This window comes from Chlorocebus sabaeus, chromosome 11 (genome assembly GCF_047675955.1).
Source record: "Chlorocebus sabaeus isolate Y175 chromosome 11, mChlSab1.0.hap1, whole genome shotgun sequence".
Taxonomy (NCBI): Eukaryota; Metazoa; Chordata; class Mammalia; order Primates; family Cercopithecidae; genus Chlorocebus; species Chlorocebus sabaeus.
In genome coordinates, this window is record NC_132914.1 from 99,460,798 (window position 1) to 99,479,058 (window position 18,261).

Consider the following 18,261-nt stretch of genomic DNA (forward strand, 5'->3'; position numbering starts at 1 on the left):
ATGGTGGGTGGGAAAGTGGATAACCCATTCGGACATTGCTTCACTGGTTATTCATTTTATCTTATAATTTCAACCTCCCCCTTTACTAGTACTTTAGCCACAGTCTATAAGCTTATAAGAAAAAAACAACAAACTGTCTTCTCTGTTTCTTCCAGTTCCTTCTCCTTCCATTTACAGCTCAAATTCTTAAAGAAAATACTTTCCATTTTTCTGATTTGTAATTATTTAATGTATATTTCTCAATAGACAGTAAACTCAGTGAGGGTTTATTGGTTTTCTTCACTAATATTCCCTAGCCCTAGCACAATTTTTGCCAGAATAGACAGTATTTATTTGATTTTATTTTTTTATTTGATTGTCTGTACTTGACTGATTTATACTCCTTCACTTTTTCCCTCTACTGAAGCTATTCTGCCAGTGGTCACTTGTGATCTTCTAATTGTCATAGTCTGTAGTCTCTTTTGAGTCTCCAAATTTAGTCATTTTCTACTGGAACTCTTTTTTCCTATAACTTCTGAGAGGTCATTCTCTTATTTTCCACCGACCTCTTCTACTATATATATGCAAATTCTTCTAAATCTATATTTCAGTGAAATTTGAACCTCTTTCCTGAGTTTCAGAAACATATCCTCAGCTATCTTTAAGATGGTGCCTCACAGGCAACTCATATGTCCTAAACTAAATTTTCATCTTTCTCTGCAAAACTGCTTCCCCTCCTGAAGTGATGAAGCCTGTCTCTCTCCAGCTCCCAAACCGGAATCTGGGGCATATCCTAAATGCATTCACTCAGTAAGATCCGTCACTTTTTCTTACTTCACATATTTTATGTTCTTTCTTCTCATCTCTTCCTATTACTGTTTCAGACTTTCATCCTTTGTTGCCTGGACCTTTTCATATGCCACCGAGTTGTCTATTCTGCCTCCAGTCTTAAGTTGCCCTATCCTATCGTCCTCTTTGCTGCCAGAGTGATTTTTCTGAAACAGCAAATGTTATTCCCATAATTAAAACTTTTCAGTGATTCCATATTTGGTACAGGATAAAACTCCAGGAACCTCAATATAATACACAAAACTGTCTATGCTCTAACTCCTGTCCATCTCTCACTCTGGCCTCTTTATCCTCCTCGTCTCTCTCAACCTTAAAACTTAGAGATAAAAATGTATTTAGCTCTTGTATCTGAGGAAGAGTTTATACTACTTATTTTAAAATAGAAAAATTACAGTAATCTTTGAGTCTAAGGAAGGGTGGGATAGACAGACTGGGAAGAAATAAAGAAAAAGAATTGATTCTTACACTCATCGCCCCACTGCCAGCTTTCCATGAGGCCATCTTAGCTATAGGTGGCTGCATTTCTACACTTTGCCAGTAGGTGACACCATAAAATGCATAGTGTACTTTCACCTGAAAGATGTCTTAAATGAGATGTTTCAAGTTATATCAGTTAATAGTTCCCTGTTTTTAGAAGTTGAAAATTCTGTATTTCACATTTATCACACAACTTTTGAATGCACATTTACATTATACTGTCATGCACCACGACGAAAATATGCTCTGAGAAATGCATTGTTAGGCAATTTAATCATTGTACAAACATCATAGCCTGTGCTTACACAAACCTGGATGGTATAGCCTGCCACACACACAGGCTATATGGGATAGCCTGTTGCTGCTAGGCTACAAACCTGTATGGCCTGTTACTGTATCAGATACTGTAGACAACTGTAACACAATGGTATTTGTGTGGCTAAGCATATCTAAACATTGAAAAGGTCCTGTTCAGAATGCAGTATAAAACATAAACATAGATAAACATAGATACGCATAGGGTACTTGCCATGACTGGAGTTTGCAGCACTTGAAGTTGCTCTGGATGAGTGGTGAGTGAATATGAAGGCCTGGAACATTATCGTAAACTCTTGTAGACTTTATACACATTATAAACCTAGACCACACTAAATTTACAGAGCAAATTTTTCTTTCTTCAAGAATAAATTACTCTTAGCTTGCTCTAACTTTATGAACTTTAAACTTTTTTGACTATGAATTTTTTAAAATTTTGAAACTTTTTGACTCTTGTAATAACACTTAGCTTAAAACACAAATACATTGTCCAGCTGTACAAATTTTTTTCTCTGTATCCTTATTCTATATGCTTTTCCCTCTTTAAATTTTTTTTTTTTTTTTTGCTTTTTAAACTTTTTTGTTTAAAATTAAGACACAAACATACACATTAGCCTAGGTCTATACAGGGTCGGGATTATCAATATGACTGTCTTCCACCTCCACATCTTGTCCCACTGGAAGATCTTCAGGAGCAATAACACCCCTGGAGGTGTCGTCTCCTATAGTCACAACACCTTCTTCAGGAATACCTCCTGAAGGACCTGCCTGAGGCTATTTCACAGTTAGTGTTTTTTTTTTCTTAATAAGTAGAAGGAGTACACTCTAAAATAATGATAAAAGGTATAGTAAATACATAAACCAGTAAGATAGTCATTTATTATAATAACCAAGTATTACGTATTAAACATAATTATATGCACTATACTATTATATGATTGGCAGCACAGTAGGTTTGTTTACACAAGTATCACCACAAACATGTGAGTGATATGTTGAGCTATGATGCTACAATGTTATATCACTAGGCGATAGGAATTTTTCAGCTCCATTATATTATGGGACTACCATCGTATATGTGGTCTGTTGCTGACCATAATGTTATTATACAGCACATAACTATGTATATTGGACTAAATATACATGTATGGAGTGTTAAATCTCATTGAAATTATTCAGTCTAATCTCCTAATGTTAACATTTTTCTTGTTTAAAATATTTAAGAAATATTTTTCATACATTTTATGTGGCACCTTTAATTACATTTAATTTTTAAAGGTGAAATCTACTTCAACAAATAGTTATTAAATTCTTGAGTGTAGTATGGAAAAAGCAGTCACTTTATTTAGGAAAGTGAAGATAGTAATTACATTAAAGTATTACCAATCATTTGCCTGTATTATTGCTTAGTGTTCTCTTCCAGTTACTTTATTTTGTTACAAGCTTGGGGATTCGGTTGTGCTTTTCATCAGCAGCCTCGGGTTTCTCTTTCTGCCCTAGGGCACTGGTGTGATGCAGTTAAGAGTTAGGAGCTCAGTTTGCCTCTTTCTCATCTAAATTCTGCTATTAATGTTTATCCAGAATCGCCATAATATATCTTCTGGGAAGCACTCTGAATACCTCCTCCTCCTCTCTACTTCCCCACTCAAGCTTGTCTATACTTTCAGTAGTTCATTGTATCATAATCACTTGTGAACTCTTAAAGAGAAAGATTTGATTCATTTTTGTATTGCCAGTGAACAGCATAAATATCCTGTTGTCATTTTAGTTAAAACTTCTGGAGTTTCTAGGCTCTAGAAGCAAGAATTTGAATTAAGCCACTGTGTTGCTGAACACATATTAGAAGCCAACCTAAAGGTGGCTCTAGAAGTGAGTATATAGTAATAGAGTAGTCAGAGCACTACTGTTTGGGGTATTTTGCCATGGGTTCAAAATGTTGACATTGGCAAGTCTCTGAAATACAAGTCTTATTTTTTCCTGAATACGATTCAGCCAGTGAATTACATCATCTTTAAAATTTAGCATTTTTGTCTTGCAGAAGGAATGAGAAAAAGAGGTCAAAGGTGACTTTCCTAATATCATTTGAAGCATATTTTTTGTTCTTATAATTGGCACTAAGACACATCCAGATTTTATTAACCATTTGAATCTTTTCCAAAACTCTTTTCTATTAGAGATTAATTCCCAGGAAAAGCATATAATGTTAATTATGTTTTCATTTTGACTACATTTCATCCAGTTCACAGCTGAAAAAGGAAGTCCTCATATATGTGAAAGAATTCCTAGGGTCTACTCAGACTTCTGATTACAGAAGTATGGCAGACTAGGCCCCCAGATTGATTCTTCCATTGAAAATAATTAATAATGTTGGATAGTATATTTCGAAAATGCTTCTTAAATGCATTGGTAAGTAGGCAAATGTATTGAAAATACAGGTCAAAAATAGGTGAAAGAGGAAAGCCAGAGAGGCAAGTCAAGAAGGGAAGCCAGCTTTTAGCCCAGGAACTGGCCAGCATGGGGAGATATATAGGAAACATGTACCCACTCTACAGGGCGAATCCCTCAGTGTAAAAATAAACTAAGAATAAGGGCTTTAATTTGACAAAAGTGTTTCTATAAAAACCTAGTTAATGTTAAAATGTTTTAGCGTTCTGCTTAAGAATAAGACAAGAGTACCTGCTGTCATAATTTCTTTTCAATATAGCATGAGATGTCCAATTCAGTGTAGTAAGACAAAAAGAAATAGGAGATATAACAATTGAAAAGATAAAATTCTATTTGATGATAATATGACTAATTATATAGAAAACTCCAAGAATCTAAAGGCAAATCATTACAATTGGCAGTACAGTTTAAGAGTGTTGCTGGACACAAGGCCAATAAACAAAATGCAGTTGGATTTCTGTATCATTACTAAACGGAAGGAAAGCTTCAAAAATATAAAATACATAGAATAAATCTAGTAAAAACCATACTAGCTTATTCTCCCTTGAAAGGTTCAGACTGAACGTGGAAGTCCCTGCTTGTCCTCTTCCATCTTGCTGCTAGCCCCGAGCTTTGTATCCTGATCACAGTGTTACTAGAGATGTTTGTCCTCAGGATGATATCCTGCTGGCTTACTATGCACAGCTTTCAACTTACCATGCCAGGTCTTGTTGGTTTCTTTTTGAGGGAAAGATTGGGTGGTACTTGAAGATTTTTGTCTATTCAGTGATATGTTCTTCAGGGTATCTAGTATGCCATTGTGTAAGTAGACACCGCCTACGTACTTTTGTATTGCAGATAATAATATGAATAGTAAAATATATATCATTTCTCTTACTATTAAAAACTTTAGATTGTTGCATGTGATAGTATTCATTTATTCAACAAACATATGTCAATCATCTCTTCTGTGTGCCAAATGTAAACTGACAGTATGAAGATTAGTAAAATATGATTGCTTTCTCAAGGAGCTGATTTTTTCATGACTTTTTTCTCACCCTTGCCTAATCATAAGAATCACCTGTGGTACTTTTAAAACAATGCAGACATTCAGTGCTCTTCTCTGGAGATTGTAATTCCATAGGATGGGATCTGGAGTTGATGTTTTAAACAAATGCTGGATATGAGTCTGATGATCAGGAAAAGACATTGTCATCATACACTAAGTCTCTCTGCAGTTTTCTTCTAACTTTCCTCTTCTATCTGAACCAGCTATTTAAATATTTCTAGCTTGTTAGGGAACCTGGCCTTTCTGGAAAACATACAACCTGGCAATAAGGCAGCAAGAGTGAAAACTTCATTTCATAATTTCCTTTATGCCTCTACAAAAGAGAAGTTCAGTAGCATACCCAAGGTTGAAAGTGGCAGAGCTGTGATATGGGCTCAGGCAGCCTGACTTCAAGGTCTGTAGTCAGACTACAACAGTTTCTCATTTGGCATTGTGCAGCCTTTCCAGTGATACCTCTAGGGATAGGATTGCCTGGCTTTAAAAGAGAATCCTCTTCTATTGGACACACCTCATTTCTTCCTTAAAATGGACCAGAATCCTTCCTCTTATATGTTTCTCACATTTGTCCTTTAGAGCAGAAGCTGCAACCCAAACTCTTAGATTTAGGTGTGGTATAAAGAAATATCAATTTCAGGTTTTTAAAAATACTTATCTGTTGGCCATAACTGGTCCAGTTTCTTGTTTGCTTTAGGTCAGTACTAACTTGCTTAGTTTCCTCTTCCATATAATAACCTTTTACTTATTAGAATGCAATATCATGTTTTTCAGATCAGTTTACTTCCTCCTTGTCTCTTCCCTCACACAGAACACCATGTGTTCTTGGACAAACCATTTAACTTTTATAGGACTCAATTTTCTCATTTGTGATTTAGGGATAATAATACCAACTTACTGAATTGGTTTTAAGATTAAATGAATGTAAGAGTCTAGGTATTCAATGAGAGGTAACTGTTTTTGTTATTTTAGCTGTATCTAAAGGTATGTATTTTAAATATTTTGAATGTATACAACCACTTCCAAACCTGTTATATTTCACATAAAACTAAATTATCTCCCTTCAGCTTTCAAATCAAGGAAGAAGAAACTTACTGAAATTACTTGCTTTTAGACAAACTTTTAAATTTTGTTTCTAATGGTCCTCATCTTTTTCTTAAATGCTTTAACTGTTTGATTTATAAGATCAAAGCTATATTCTTTGAAAAGTGTTGATTAATTCTGAAAATTATATTTTCAAGTCTATAAGCATATTGTCATTTGCAATACTTTTATAGAGGCAATCTTATTTCTACTTTCAGCATTGCAGGGGGTCAAATACTGTCAGTGATAAAGATGCAGCTGATTAAAGGCCGGAACAGCAGGGATCCTTTTTACAAAGCAATAGAGGAAGTTGCTCAGGATTTGGATTTGAGGATTAAGAATATTATCAATTCTCAAGAAGGTGTTGTAGCTGTTAGCACCACTGACATCAGTCCTGCTCGGGTAATGAGCTTTTTATTTTTCATTATCCTTTTTTACAAATCATTATCTCTTCTATTTATTGTAGAAATGGTTTATTATTGCTACTTAAGTCAGAAGAGTGTGTTTCCTGTGTTCTAAAATGATGTTGAAAATGTAAGTTTCTCAATAGGATTATGTAGGATTATATGTTCAACTTGGGTAAATTATCACATATTTGGGCTGAATTTCTGAATTTGTTAAAGTAAGGCATAGGGTAATCTCTGGTATCCCTTTTAGTACTAAAAACTTATAATTCTTGATGGATATTAAGGTGTTTTATGGTGTTTTTCTATAAATATTCTTTTTTTCTTTTTTGAGACGGAGTTTCACTCTTGTAACCCAGGCTGTAGTGCAGTGGCACGATCTTGGCTCACTGCAACCTCCACCTCCTGGGTTCAAGCGATTCTCTCACCTCAGCCTCTGGAGTAGCTGGAATTACAGGCGCCTGCCACGATGCCCAGCTAATTTTTTGTATTTTTAGTAGAGATGGGGTTTCACTATGTTGGCCAGGCTACTCTCAAACTCCTGACCTCATGATCTGCCCACCTCAGCCTCCCAAAGTGCTGGGATTACAGGCGTGAGCCACCATGCCTGGCCTAAATATTCTTATAAACAATTACTTTCCCATTTACTCAGACATAAAATAAGAGCCTTTTTTTTCTGTTTCTGACTTTAATACTAAGCCTTGTATTAGGACAGCAGTCCTGTTAGAAATTGCTTCCATTCAGCAGTTTACTTTTCTTTTATAAATCTCTGTCTCTTATTTTCTACCTCTATTCTCAGCCTACTGAAACCTGTACCTGGCAATTTTTAAACCATGTATTCTCAGAACATTTACTTATTCTTAATTTTTTTATACAGATAATTAAATAGAATATATTCTAACCCACAGAATTATAAGAGAAATTGACTACTATGTTTTTAGAACAGAATTTTAGAGTAGTATAGTTCATTTATTGCAGTTTCTTCAATTTTTCTGACAGCCCCTTTTTATTAGATGTGATTATGTTAGCCTGTGTATGAAGAAAGACTTTTGCTTAATTTTTATTATTTATCATTCATTCATTCATTCACTCACAGCCCTCTAGGACCACTTTTAGCTATTTTTCTACAACAATGCTTGTTTTTAGATTTACTTTGAAGGTGGGGTAGATTCAGGGTTGTTGCCCTGTGTGTTTCATGGGTGTTAACACTTCCTGGTGAATAGTTTAGCTCAAATGACAACCAGGTTATTACTACAAATATCAATCAGAATCTGTCAGCTCAAATAATTAACAACATCAATTGCTTCCATTTCTTGGCAGAAGAAATAAAGATACCAAAAATCTTGTTCTTAATTTCGTGTTTTCAACCAAATCAGAGATATTTGAAAAATATGATCAAATAGTACTCATGAAGTTACTATTAAGCAATACGGAATTCTCTGGTACTAATGAAAAATATGTGTGAAGCACCAGATTGTGATAGGCAATTTGTTATAATTCCAGTGGATCTATATACATTATAGTTCACCTGGTAGCCCTAGTCTGCCAAGAGAGAAAGAAGGCCAAGACGATACTGATGAAAGCCGAAGAAACTGGCACAGCTTCCAACAGATGTCCCAGAAGATGTAGCTTTGATATCTAGGTATAATGTCCACCAACCCTCTGGGTTAGGCATTATCATTGCCTCTATTTCGTCAAGGAGTTTAAGTAGAGAGGTCAAGCACCTTCTCCAGAGCTATACAGGATATATAACTAAGAAGTTGGTATCAAATCCAGCCAGAAATGCCTTCAGAGTTTTTGCTTACATGTATCTATAGATAATATTTTATTGTTATGTATTTTATTTTATTCTATCTAGTCATGAAGTTTTTTTCAACTTTCCCTCTTTAATCTGGTTTATCTCTATTACTACTATCTTAGTTCAGAACTCTGTACTTCTAAACTGGTCTACTATAGTCTTTAATTTGTGACCCGTCTCCAGATTTGATAACATTCATATCTCACAATATATTTTACACATTGCCATCGTTGATTCTTTAAAATCTAAATAGGATCATTTTACTTCCTTGCTTAATAAAGCAAGAGATTTTTCCTCTGTAACAGACTGGCTTATAACTTTTTGGCATGATATACAGAGTTTCCCAGGCTCATCTCATATCACTTCCTCCCTTTTACCTTATTCTTCAGCCATGCCATGCTACCTGGTCCCTGAAAGTACCATGCTCTCTTCTTCCTCTGAGTGCCTCCTCCTTTATGGAATCATCTTTGATGCCAGGGTACATTGGTCACTTCTTTTGTACTCCTACTCCACTGTGCATACACTTATTAGAAATAACACTTAGCATTCTGTAATGCAATTGTCAGTTACTTATTTATCTTATCAAGGAAACTATGGGTTCCTTGAAGGCAGTGGTTGTCACCTTTGGAGCCTTAGCTTTAAACACAGTGCTTGGGACATAATATATACTTATCAATGATTATTGATTGAATGAATGTCAACTAGCTTTTCATTTTTGCATTTGATCTTTATAGTCATCCATGGGGCCTGTATTCAGATGGCCAGAACCTCATACTTCTTTGGCATGAGAGAGAAAAAATAGAGATGTTGAGCCATGGGGTGATGTCACATAGCTAGATAGTGGCTAAATTTTTCTGACTCGAAGCCTAATGTTATTTTGACCAGAACCTAATGTCTTCTTCTGACGATATTATTTTTGTGCATCTGGAATTGGTAAAGTTGATTATAGCGTGGCTTAAGGAAAAACGGTCACATGCCTTACAGCCACTTCTTATAGCTGATGTTTTATTACTTTAGCAATAGATGAAAGAGGCCAGTGCCACAGGGAATTGAAAAGTATGGCCATTCACCCAGCTGGGGTGATTATTACATTTACTTAAAATTATTTTTTCTCTTAGCCAAAATCTCATGCCATAAACCATGGCACTGCATACTGTGGCAGAGATACCGTGAAAACCTTATTAGTTCTTTTGGATGAAGAAGCAGCTAGTGCTCCTACGAAAAACAAAGCAGAGCTTTTATATGATGAGGAAAACACAATTCATCATAATGGAACTTCTATTCTTACACTTTTTAGGTAAGTAATGTGGAAGTTATTGTATTATAAATGTTAACTCTGGAGAATTATAAAAGAAATGTATGCTTATGGTAGGAAACTTAGAAACTACAAAAATTGTGAAGAAAGAAAATAAAAGTTAATTAAAGAGAGATTGAACATTTTAATTCAAAGAGGTTATATATAGAAGAAGTAGTATTTTATGAGAGTACAGCATGAGAGATGTCTTTGGTTTCAATGTGGTTTTTAGTTCTTGTTTTGCTTTGAAAATATTTCTGTCTTTTGCTATGTGTCAAGAATTTTGCTAAATGTTTTCAGTTAAATTATTTTAGCCTTCCCAACCACCATGTTCTTAAGTGAAGAATTAGAGGCTGCACTTTATAAGTGAAGAATTAGAGACTTGAGAGATATTAAGTAATTTGCCCAAGTGAGGTATGTTAGCAATTAGCAAGGGTGTCTTCCCTAAAGCCTGAGGCCTATGCTCCCAGGACTGCTAGTCTGCCTAGAATAAGAGAGAGCACATACACCAAACTTACACTGGAATTGACAGCTCCTGGTTCTCCCTCAAATTATGAAGAAAACTATTTACCAAATTAATGCTGGTATTATGTGTAAGACATTGATGCTGTCTTCGTCTACTCAGGCTGGCATAACAAAATACTATAGACTGGGTAGCTTAAACAACAGAAACCTATTTTCTCTTTGGGCTGGAAGCTGGCGATCAGGGTGCCAGCATGGTCAGGACTGGAGAGGGCTTTCCCCTTGGGTTGCAGATGGCTGCCTTTTTGCTGTGTGCTTACATGTCCTTCCTTAGTAGAAGCACATGGAGAGAGATCTCTTTGTCGTCTTCTTATAAGGCCGTTAGTCCTATTAGATTCGGATCCCACCCATGTGATCTCATTTAGTCTTAATTACCTCCTAAAAGCCCTATCTCCAAATATAGTCACATTTGGGAGTTAAGGCTTCTATATATATGTGTGTATATATATTACATATATATTATACACATACACACACACACACACACACACACACACGGGTGATGCAGTTTCATCTATAGCAGATGCTGTCCAGTTTTAATGATTAGGTCAGTCATTGAGTAGGTTGTTGATATTTTTAATTAAGTGGACGTTCACTTTGAGAAACATTAAAATTTTTAGAACCATTTTAAATTGTATTTAGTACACTGTAGAGAATTGTCACAAAATTATCCTACTTTTTGATCTCTTCTATTTTCTACTGGAGCTATTTTATTGAAATCTGGCTTCATGATTGCTTCATGTACTCTCTCCTATGCCTCAGTATCCTATCTCTGCAAAAATAAAAAAGAATTATCCAGTGTGGTGGTGCACGCTTGTAGTCCCAGCTACTTGGGAGCCTGAGGTGGTGCATGCCTGTAGTCCCAGCTACTTGGGAGCCCAGGATTGCTCGAGGCCACAGTGAACTATGATTGCACCACTGCACTCTCTCCTGGGCGACAAAGCAAGACCCTGTTCTCTTAAAAAAAGAAAAGAAAGAAAAGAAAAGGTTTTCTATACTTAATCATGTCACTGAACACATTGCTATTATTTACAGTTTGGATTCTGCATTCACATTTCTAATTGTCATTGTGCACACTGGTCTGTGGTAAAGTAAATTTTCAGTGGTCTACACTGAAATGATAAAATTAAGGACAATGAGGTATATCAATTTAAGGTTGTCAACTATTCTTTCTTAGGGTAGCCAATCTTTTATTCTTGCTTAGTAGTCATTTGAGTCAAGGGGGTTCTAACTTTGGCTCTGTTAAGCCAAAAGGGATTAATTTATTAAGGTATTCAAGTTGGTCTGAATCCAAAACTATAGGGTGGGTCTCCTCCATTTTACCTTCTCTGACCTTCCTATTTCTATGTTTTTCTCTTTTGAATTCCCGCACTATTTTGAATTTCAGTTATGTGGATTTCTTATGTTCCTTACTTATACTTCAGGATGCCTGAATATAGGGTCAATAAATGAGTCAACTTTCTATTCTTCACAATATCTTGAATAGTGCCTTACAAATAGTAGAAGCTCATGAAACATTTAGTTACTGGATTAAGTAACTAAGCAAACCATTAATATTTAGGATTCTCAGAATAGAAATACTGATACTTCTATAAAGTACAGTTATGCACTGTTTAATGATGGGGATACATTCTGATAAAGGCATCATTAGGTAGTTTTGTCATGTGAACATTATAGAGTGTACTTACACAAACCTAGATGGTATAGCCTATTACACACCTAGGCTACAAACCTGTACAGTATGTTATTGTACTAAATAGTATAAGGAAATAGTAACATAAAGTAAGTATTTACGTGATAGGAATTTTTGACCTTCATTATAATGTTATGGCATCACTGTCAAATATGTGGCATGTTGTTGACCAAAATGTTGTTATGCAGCACATGGCTGTATTATAAACAAGTAGATTTAGTTGTCCTTTATCCTATAACTGTGCTTTTGGGTAGAGGAGGGGCAGATAGTAGTTTAAAAGCCACTTTGGTTTGTAAGTGTCTTCATCTGTTCAGGCTATTATAACAAAACACTCCAGACTAGATAATTTGTAAATAACTGAAATTTGTTTCCCATAGTTCCGGAGTCTAGAAGTCTAAGATCAAGGCACCAGCAGATTTGGTGTCTGATGCGGGGCTCTGCACCATAGATGGTATTTTCTTGCTGGGTTTTCACGTGGCTGGGAAGACTGAAGGGCAAAATTGCTCCCACAAACCCTTTCATAAGGGCATTGATCCTGTTCATGAAGGCAGAGTCCTCATGATTTAATCACCCTGAGGCCCCACCTCTTTTTTTTTTTTTTTTTTTGAGACGGAGTCTTGCTCTGTCGCCCGAGCTGGAGTGCAGTGGCCGGATCTCAGCTCACTGCAAGCTCCGCCTCCCGGGTTTACGCCATTCTCCTGCCTCAGCCTCCCGAGTAGCTGGGACTACAGGCACCAGCCACCTCGCCCGGCTAGCTTTTTTGTATTTTTTAGTAGAGATGGGGTTTCACCATGTTAGCCAGGATGGTCTCGAACTCCTGACCTCGTGATCCGCCCGTCTCGGCCTCCCAAAGTGCTGGGATTACAGGCTTGAGCCACCGCGCCCGGCCGAGGCCCCACCTCTTAACACCATGGATGGTCCCAAACTTATGATGGTTTGACTTGTGATTTACGTTCACACAACTTTACAACTGTGTGAAAGTTGTACACACTCAGTAGAAACTGGGCCTCTAATTTTGAATTTGGATCTTTTCCTGAGCTAGCAATATGCGGACCAATATTCTCTCATGATTCTGGGAAGCAGCAGTGAACCACAGTACTCAGCCACATGATCATGATGGTAAACAACTGATACTCTACTGTGTTTCCTGATGATTTTGCCCAACAGATATTGCAATGTACTAATTCCAGTTAATTCCATGTTTAAGATAGGCTAGGCTAAGCTATGGTATTCGGTGGATTGGGTGTATTAAATGCACTTTTGACTTAATGGTATTTTCAATTTGTGATGAGTTTATCTGGAGGTAACCCCATCATAAGTTGAGGAAAAACTATATTGTATTGGGAATTAAGTTTCACCGTGAATTTGGGAGGGAAACAAACATTCCAAACAAAGCAATAATTTTTTTTTTCTTGTTTGTTTTTGTTTTTTTTTTGGGCATAGGTCTCCCACACAAGTGAATAATTCGATAAAACCCCTAAGAGAACGCATCTGTAAGTCAATGCAAGAGAAAAAAATTAAGGTACAATTTAGTGCATGGCATGAAAATAGCAAACACTGTTTTATTTTTAGAAGAAATAAATACATTTACAACTGAGCTGGGTATTGTAAATATTGTAAACATTGTACATGACACAATAGGAATTAAATGGAAAATGAGTTATGACAGTTGACATACAGTGACTTTCCTTTTATACAGTCTTGACTAATCTGTTTCTGGTTTGCCTAATCACTGGACCTAAAAAAGGGAAAGGAATAAGCAGTTGCTATTGTAAGTGTTGAATAAATATCTGTTGAATGAGTGATGTGGAAAATAAAGAAGATAAGGCTTTCTCATTTACATTTCTATATCTTAAACTGAATCTCAAGATATGCGATTTTAAAATTGCCTCTGTCTGAAGATGTAATGCGGAATATAATTAATTGTAGATTGAGCTGAGAGCATTTTACATTGCTCTTGACTAGAACTGTTCCTGTTTCTTCATTTAGTTTGAACTAAGTTTTCCTGTCCTCATATGAAACATCTGTGCCTATAAGTAATCAATAATGGGTTTTCAAGCAATTTTTATTGGCCTTATTTTTCAAAAGGAAATTTGGCTTTAACTCATTTGTTTAACATACTTTTATTGGGTATCTACTATGATCCAGACACTATTGTATGGTTGGGAATTCATTAATTCATTAAATAAGATTTTTATATAAACATAATCATCCTTAAATTGTCAAATATTCATCTTGATACAACAAAAAAGAGAACAGTAATTTCTATGCCCTTTATTTTTTCATTTGGAAATTTAGTTCAAATTAGCAAAGCTTTTAGTTAATACCTATTTCATCTACATACCCTACATCCATTTGGTTTATTCATTAATACCTTTTCTTTCTATTGGTTATTAGTAATTGTTAGCAATTAATGCTTGTGGAATACATTGAGTTTCATAAAATTTTTCTGTGAATAAGATTTGTCCATTCTTTGTCATATTAATATAAGTATTTGCAATCAAGGGATAAGATTTTTAAAATCTATCCTTTGGACTTGGGTAGAAACAGAAATGTAACATATCAAAACATTTTTTTTCTTGCTAGGGATACTGACAAACTTTAATATTTTGATTTAAAAATAAGTCATATTTTGGGGGACTCAATTTCTCTGTCTCCATTTCAAATAGAATAAGAAAGTGGGTCAGACATGGTGGCTCACGCCTGTAATCCCAGCACTTTGGGAAGCCAAGGCAGACAGATCACTTGAGCTCAATAGTTTGAGACCAGCCTGGCCAACATGGTGAAACCCATCTCTACTAAAAATACAGAAATTAGCCGGGCATGGTGACATGCAACTGTAATCCCAGCTACTTGGGAAGCTGAGGCAAGAGAATCGCTTGAACCTGGGAGGTGGAGATCACACCACTTCACTCCAGCCTGGGCGACAAAATGAGACTCTATCTGAAAAAAAAAAAGAATGTAAGACATCACATAAGGGAAAAGTCACTGACAGTGAAGTACGTTAAATATTACCAGGAAAGGGGTTAGAGTTTTCTTTTCTTTTATTTACTTTTATTATTTTAAATTTTGTTGTTTGTAACTTCTGTGGGTACATAGTAGGTATATATGTTTATGGGATACATGAATAAGCATGTATTGCATAATAATCACATCATGGAGAATGGGGTATCCATTCTCTCAAGCATTTTATCCTTGGTGTTATAAACAGTCCAACTGGATTTTCTTAAAATTAAATCAAAATGAAAAAAAACTATCTGAGAAATGATAGTTTTTTTTAAATAAAATGTTAAGGCTCAACTAATTACTACAAAATGTATAGACGAATTCAGAAACTTTTGGGAAATAGAACAGAGATCATCTAATGCAGTCTCATTTACAGATGTGGAAACCAAAATTGTAAGAAGGCAACTTACCCAAGATCTCATAACTACCATGAAATATTTTATAACAGTTTGGAAAACCATGGTTAAATACTAATGAAGTTATAATTACATTGCTTCCATTACTTAACAGTAGAGCTGGCTTAGTATACACAGCTCTGAATCTATTAATAAATGGCAATCAAGAAAGGAAAGCATTGCTTATGTTTTACGATACTCTTTTTAAAATGAAGTATGAAAATGATTAGTTTAACCAGGTATACAACTGAACCATAGCCATGTAGAGTATTTGTTGGAACAACAAAAAATGCTGCCAATATTTACTACCAAAGTTCCTGTGGAAAAGTGGTTTAGCAGCTGATTACCTTATTACTGTGTTACTTTTGCTCTTTTGTCATATAGTGGTTTTTAGTCACAGAAAGAATATGTGATCTACACTGGAAATATCTTGAAATGAGCATTTCAAAGGTAGAAAATATTAGAGAACTTAGAATTTTGATGTACTTATGAAATATCCATGTCATTATTATACGGAGTAAATTAACTCAGATTTTAGTTTCCTCATTCTTAAATAGAAATAGATGCTCCTATGATCACAAAAGTCTATGAAACCAATTTGGAAATGGTTCATGAACACACTCATTTTAGGTCCTCAACTTTTATTTCCTACTGTAGTGTATCAGGAATCTTGTTTATGATGGTCAAATAAATTTCCCACAAAGGAAACCAGAAGGTTCTTCCTGAACCTTCATTATTTTGTTGGTTTTGTTAGGACCCTTTAGCGAATGTTTTCTGCCACTTTCTTACCCCAATTTCCAAGCACTTTATTTATTTATTTTTTAAAATTCTTATGGGTACCTAATAGGTGTGTATATTATGGGTACATGAGATATTTTGATAACAGGCATAGAATGTGTAATAATCACATCAGGCTATATGGTATATCCGTGACTTCAAGTATTTATCATTTCTTTATGTTATGAACATTCCAATTATACTCTATAAAAATGTATAATAAATTATTGTTGAATGTAGTCACCCTGTTGTGCTATGAAATACTATATTTTATTCATTCTATCTATATTTTTGTACCCATTAGCTATCCTCACTCTTCCCAACCTTATGCCTTTCCCAGCCTGTGGTAACCATCATTCTACTCTGTCTCCATGAATTCAGGTTTTTAATTTTTAGCTCCCACAAATGAGTGAGAACATGGGAAGTTTATCTTTTTGTGCCTGGCTTATTTCACTTAACATAATGTCCTCCAGTTCAATGCATGTTGTTGCAAATGACAGGATCTTTTTATTTTTATTTTTTTTCATTCTTTTTTTTACTCCATTTTTTATATGTACCACTTTTTTTTTTTTTTTTTTTTTTTTTTTTTTTTTTTTTTGAGATAGATTCTCACTCTGTCACCCAGGCTGGCATGCAGTGGCACAATCATGGCTCAGTGAAGCCTTGAACTCTCAAGCTCAACTGGTCCCACCTCAGCCTCCCAAGTAGCTGAGACCACAGGTGTGTACCACCGTGCTCGACTAATTTTTTGTATTTTTTTCTAGAGATGGAGTTTCACTATGTTTCCCAGCCTGTTCATGAGTTCCTGGGCTCAAGAGATCCACCCACCTCAGCTTCCCAGAGTGTTGGGATTACAGGTGGCCTACGTTTTTTTATCCATTCTTCAGTTGACGGACACTTAGGTTGTTTCCAAGTCTTGGCTATTGTGAACAGTGCTGCAGTAAACATGGCAGTGCAGATATCTCTTTGATGTATTAGTTCCTTTCTTTTGGGTATATACCCAGCAGTGGGATTGCTGGATTGTATAGTAGCTCTATTTTTAGGTTTTTGAGGAACCTCCAAACTTTCCTCCATAGTGGTTTTATTGACTTACATTCCTACCAACAGTGTACGAGGGTTCCCTTTTCTCCACATTTTTGACAGCATTTGTTATTGCCTGTCTTTTGGAGATAAGCCAATTAACTGGGGTGAGATGATATATCACTGTAGTTTTTTATTTTGGATTCCTCTGATGATCAGTGAAGGGGGATAGTTTACAAATATTTTCTCTCCTTCTGTAGGTTGTCTCTTCACTTCGTTCACTGTTTCTTTTGCTGTGCAGAAGATTTTTAACTTGATGTGATCCCGTTTGTCCATTTTTGCTCTAGTTGGTACTGCCTGTGGGGTATTACTCAAGAAGTCTTCGCCCAGACCAATGTCCTATAGAATTTCTTCAGTGTTTTCTTTTAGTAGTTTCCTAGCTTGAGGTCTTAGATTTAAGGCTTATAGAGTCTATAAGTCTATAGAGTAATCCATTTTGATTTGATTTTTGTATGTGGAGAGTGATAGGGGTCTAGTTTCATTCTTCTGCACACGGATATCCAGTTTTCCCAGCACCATTTATTAAGACTGTCCTGTCCTCACTGTGTGTTCTTGGAATCTTTGTTGAAAGTGAGTTCACTGTACATGTGTAGATTTAGTTTTTTGGTTCTAGTTCTCTCTTCTGTTTCATTGCTCTCTATGTGTCTGTTTTTTTGCCAATATCATGCTGTTTTGGTTACAGTAGCTCTGTAGTACAATTCAAATGTGATTCCTCCAGTTTTGTTCTCTTTGATCAGGATGACTTTGGCTATTCTGGCTCTTTTGTGGTTCCATGTAAATTTTAGGATTTTTTTTTTTCTATTTCTGTGAAGAATGTTCTTAGTATTTTGATAGGGATTGTGTTGAGTCTGTAGATTGCTTTGGGTAGTCTGGATATTTTAACAATATTGGTTCTTCCAATCAGTAAACATGGAATCTTTCCATTTTTTGTGTCCACTTCAATTTCTTGCATCAGTGTTTTATAGTTTTCACTGTAGAGATCTTTCACTCCTTTAAGTTTCTTTCTATTTTATTTTATTTGTTGTTACTGTAAATGGGATTACTTTCTTGATATCTTTTTCAGAGTGTTTGCTGTTGGCATATAGAAATGCTACTGATTTTC

At 35.5% G+C, this 18,261-nt stretch overlaps 1 protein-coding gene across 4 annotated transcripts in view; it reads left to right on the forward strand.

The window, feature by feature from the left end:
* PARPBP (PARP1 binding protein) overlaps positions 1 to 18,261 on the forward strand; it is a 69,990-nt gene that overhangs the window by 39,006 nt on the left and 12,723 nt on the right. For 2 of the 4 annotated variants that reach the window (XM_008004433.3, XM_008004435.3), the window contains 3 exons: positions 6,409 to 6,592; positions 9,511 to 9,689; positions 13,345 to 13,423. In XM_008004433.3, coding sequence (XP_008002624.3) covers positions 6,409 to 6,592; positions 9,511 to 9,689; positions 13,345 to 13,423 — 442 coding nt within the window. The remainder of the gene's footprint in view (positions 1 to 6,408; positions 6,593 to 9,510; positions 9,690 to 13,344; positions 13,424 to 18,261) is intronic. The other 2 variants (XM_073021040.1, XM_073021038.1) reach the window with 1 other exon arrangement.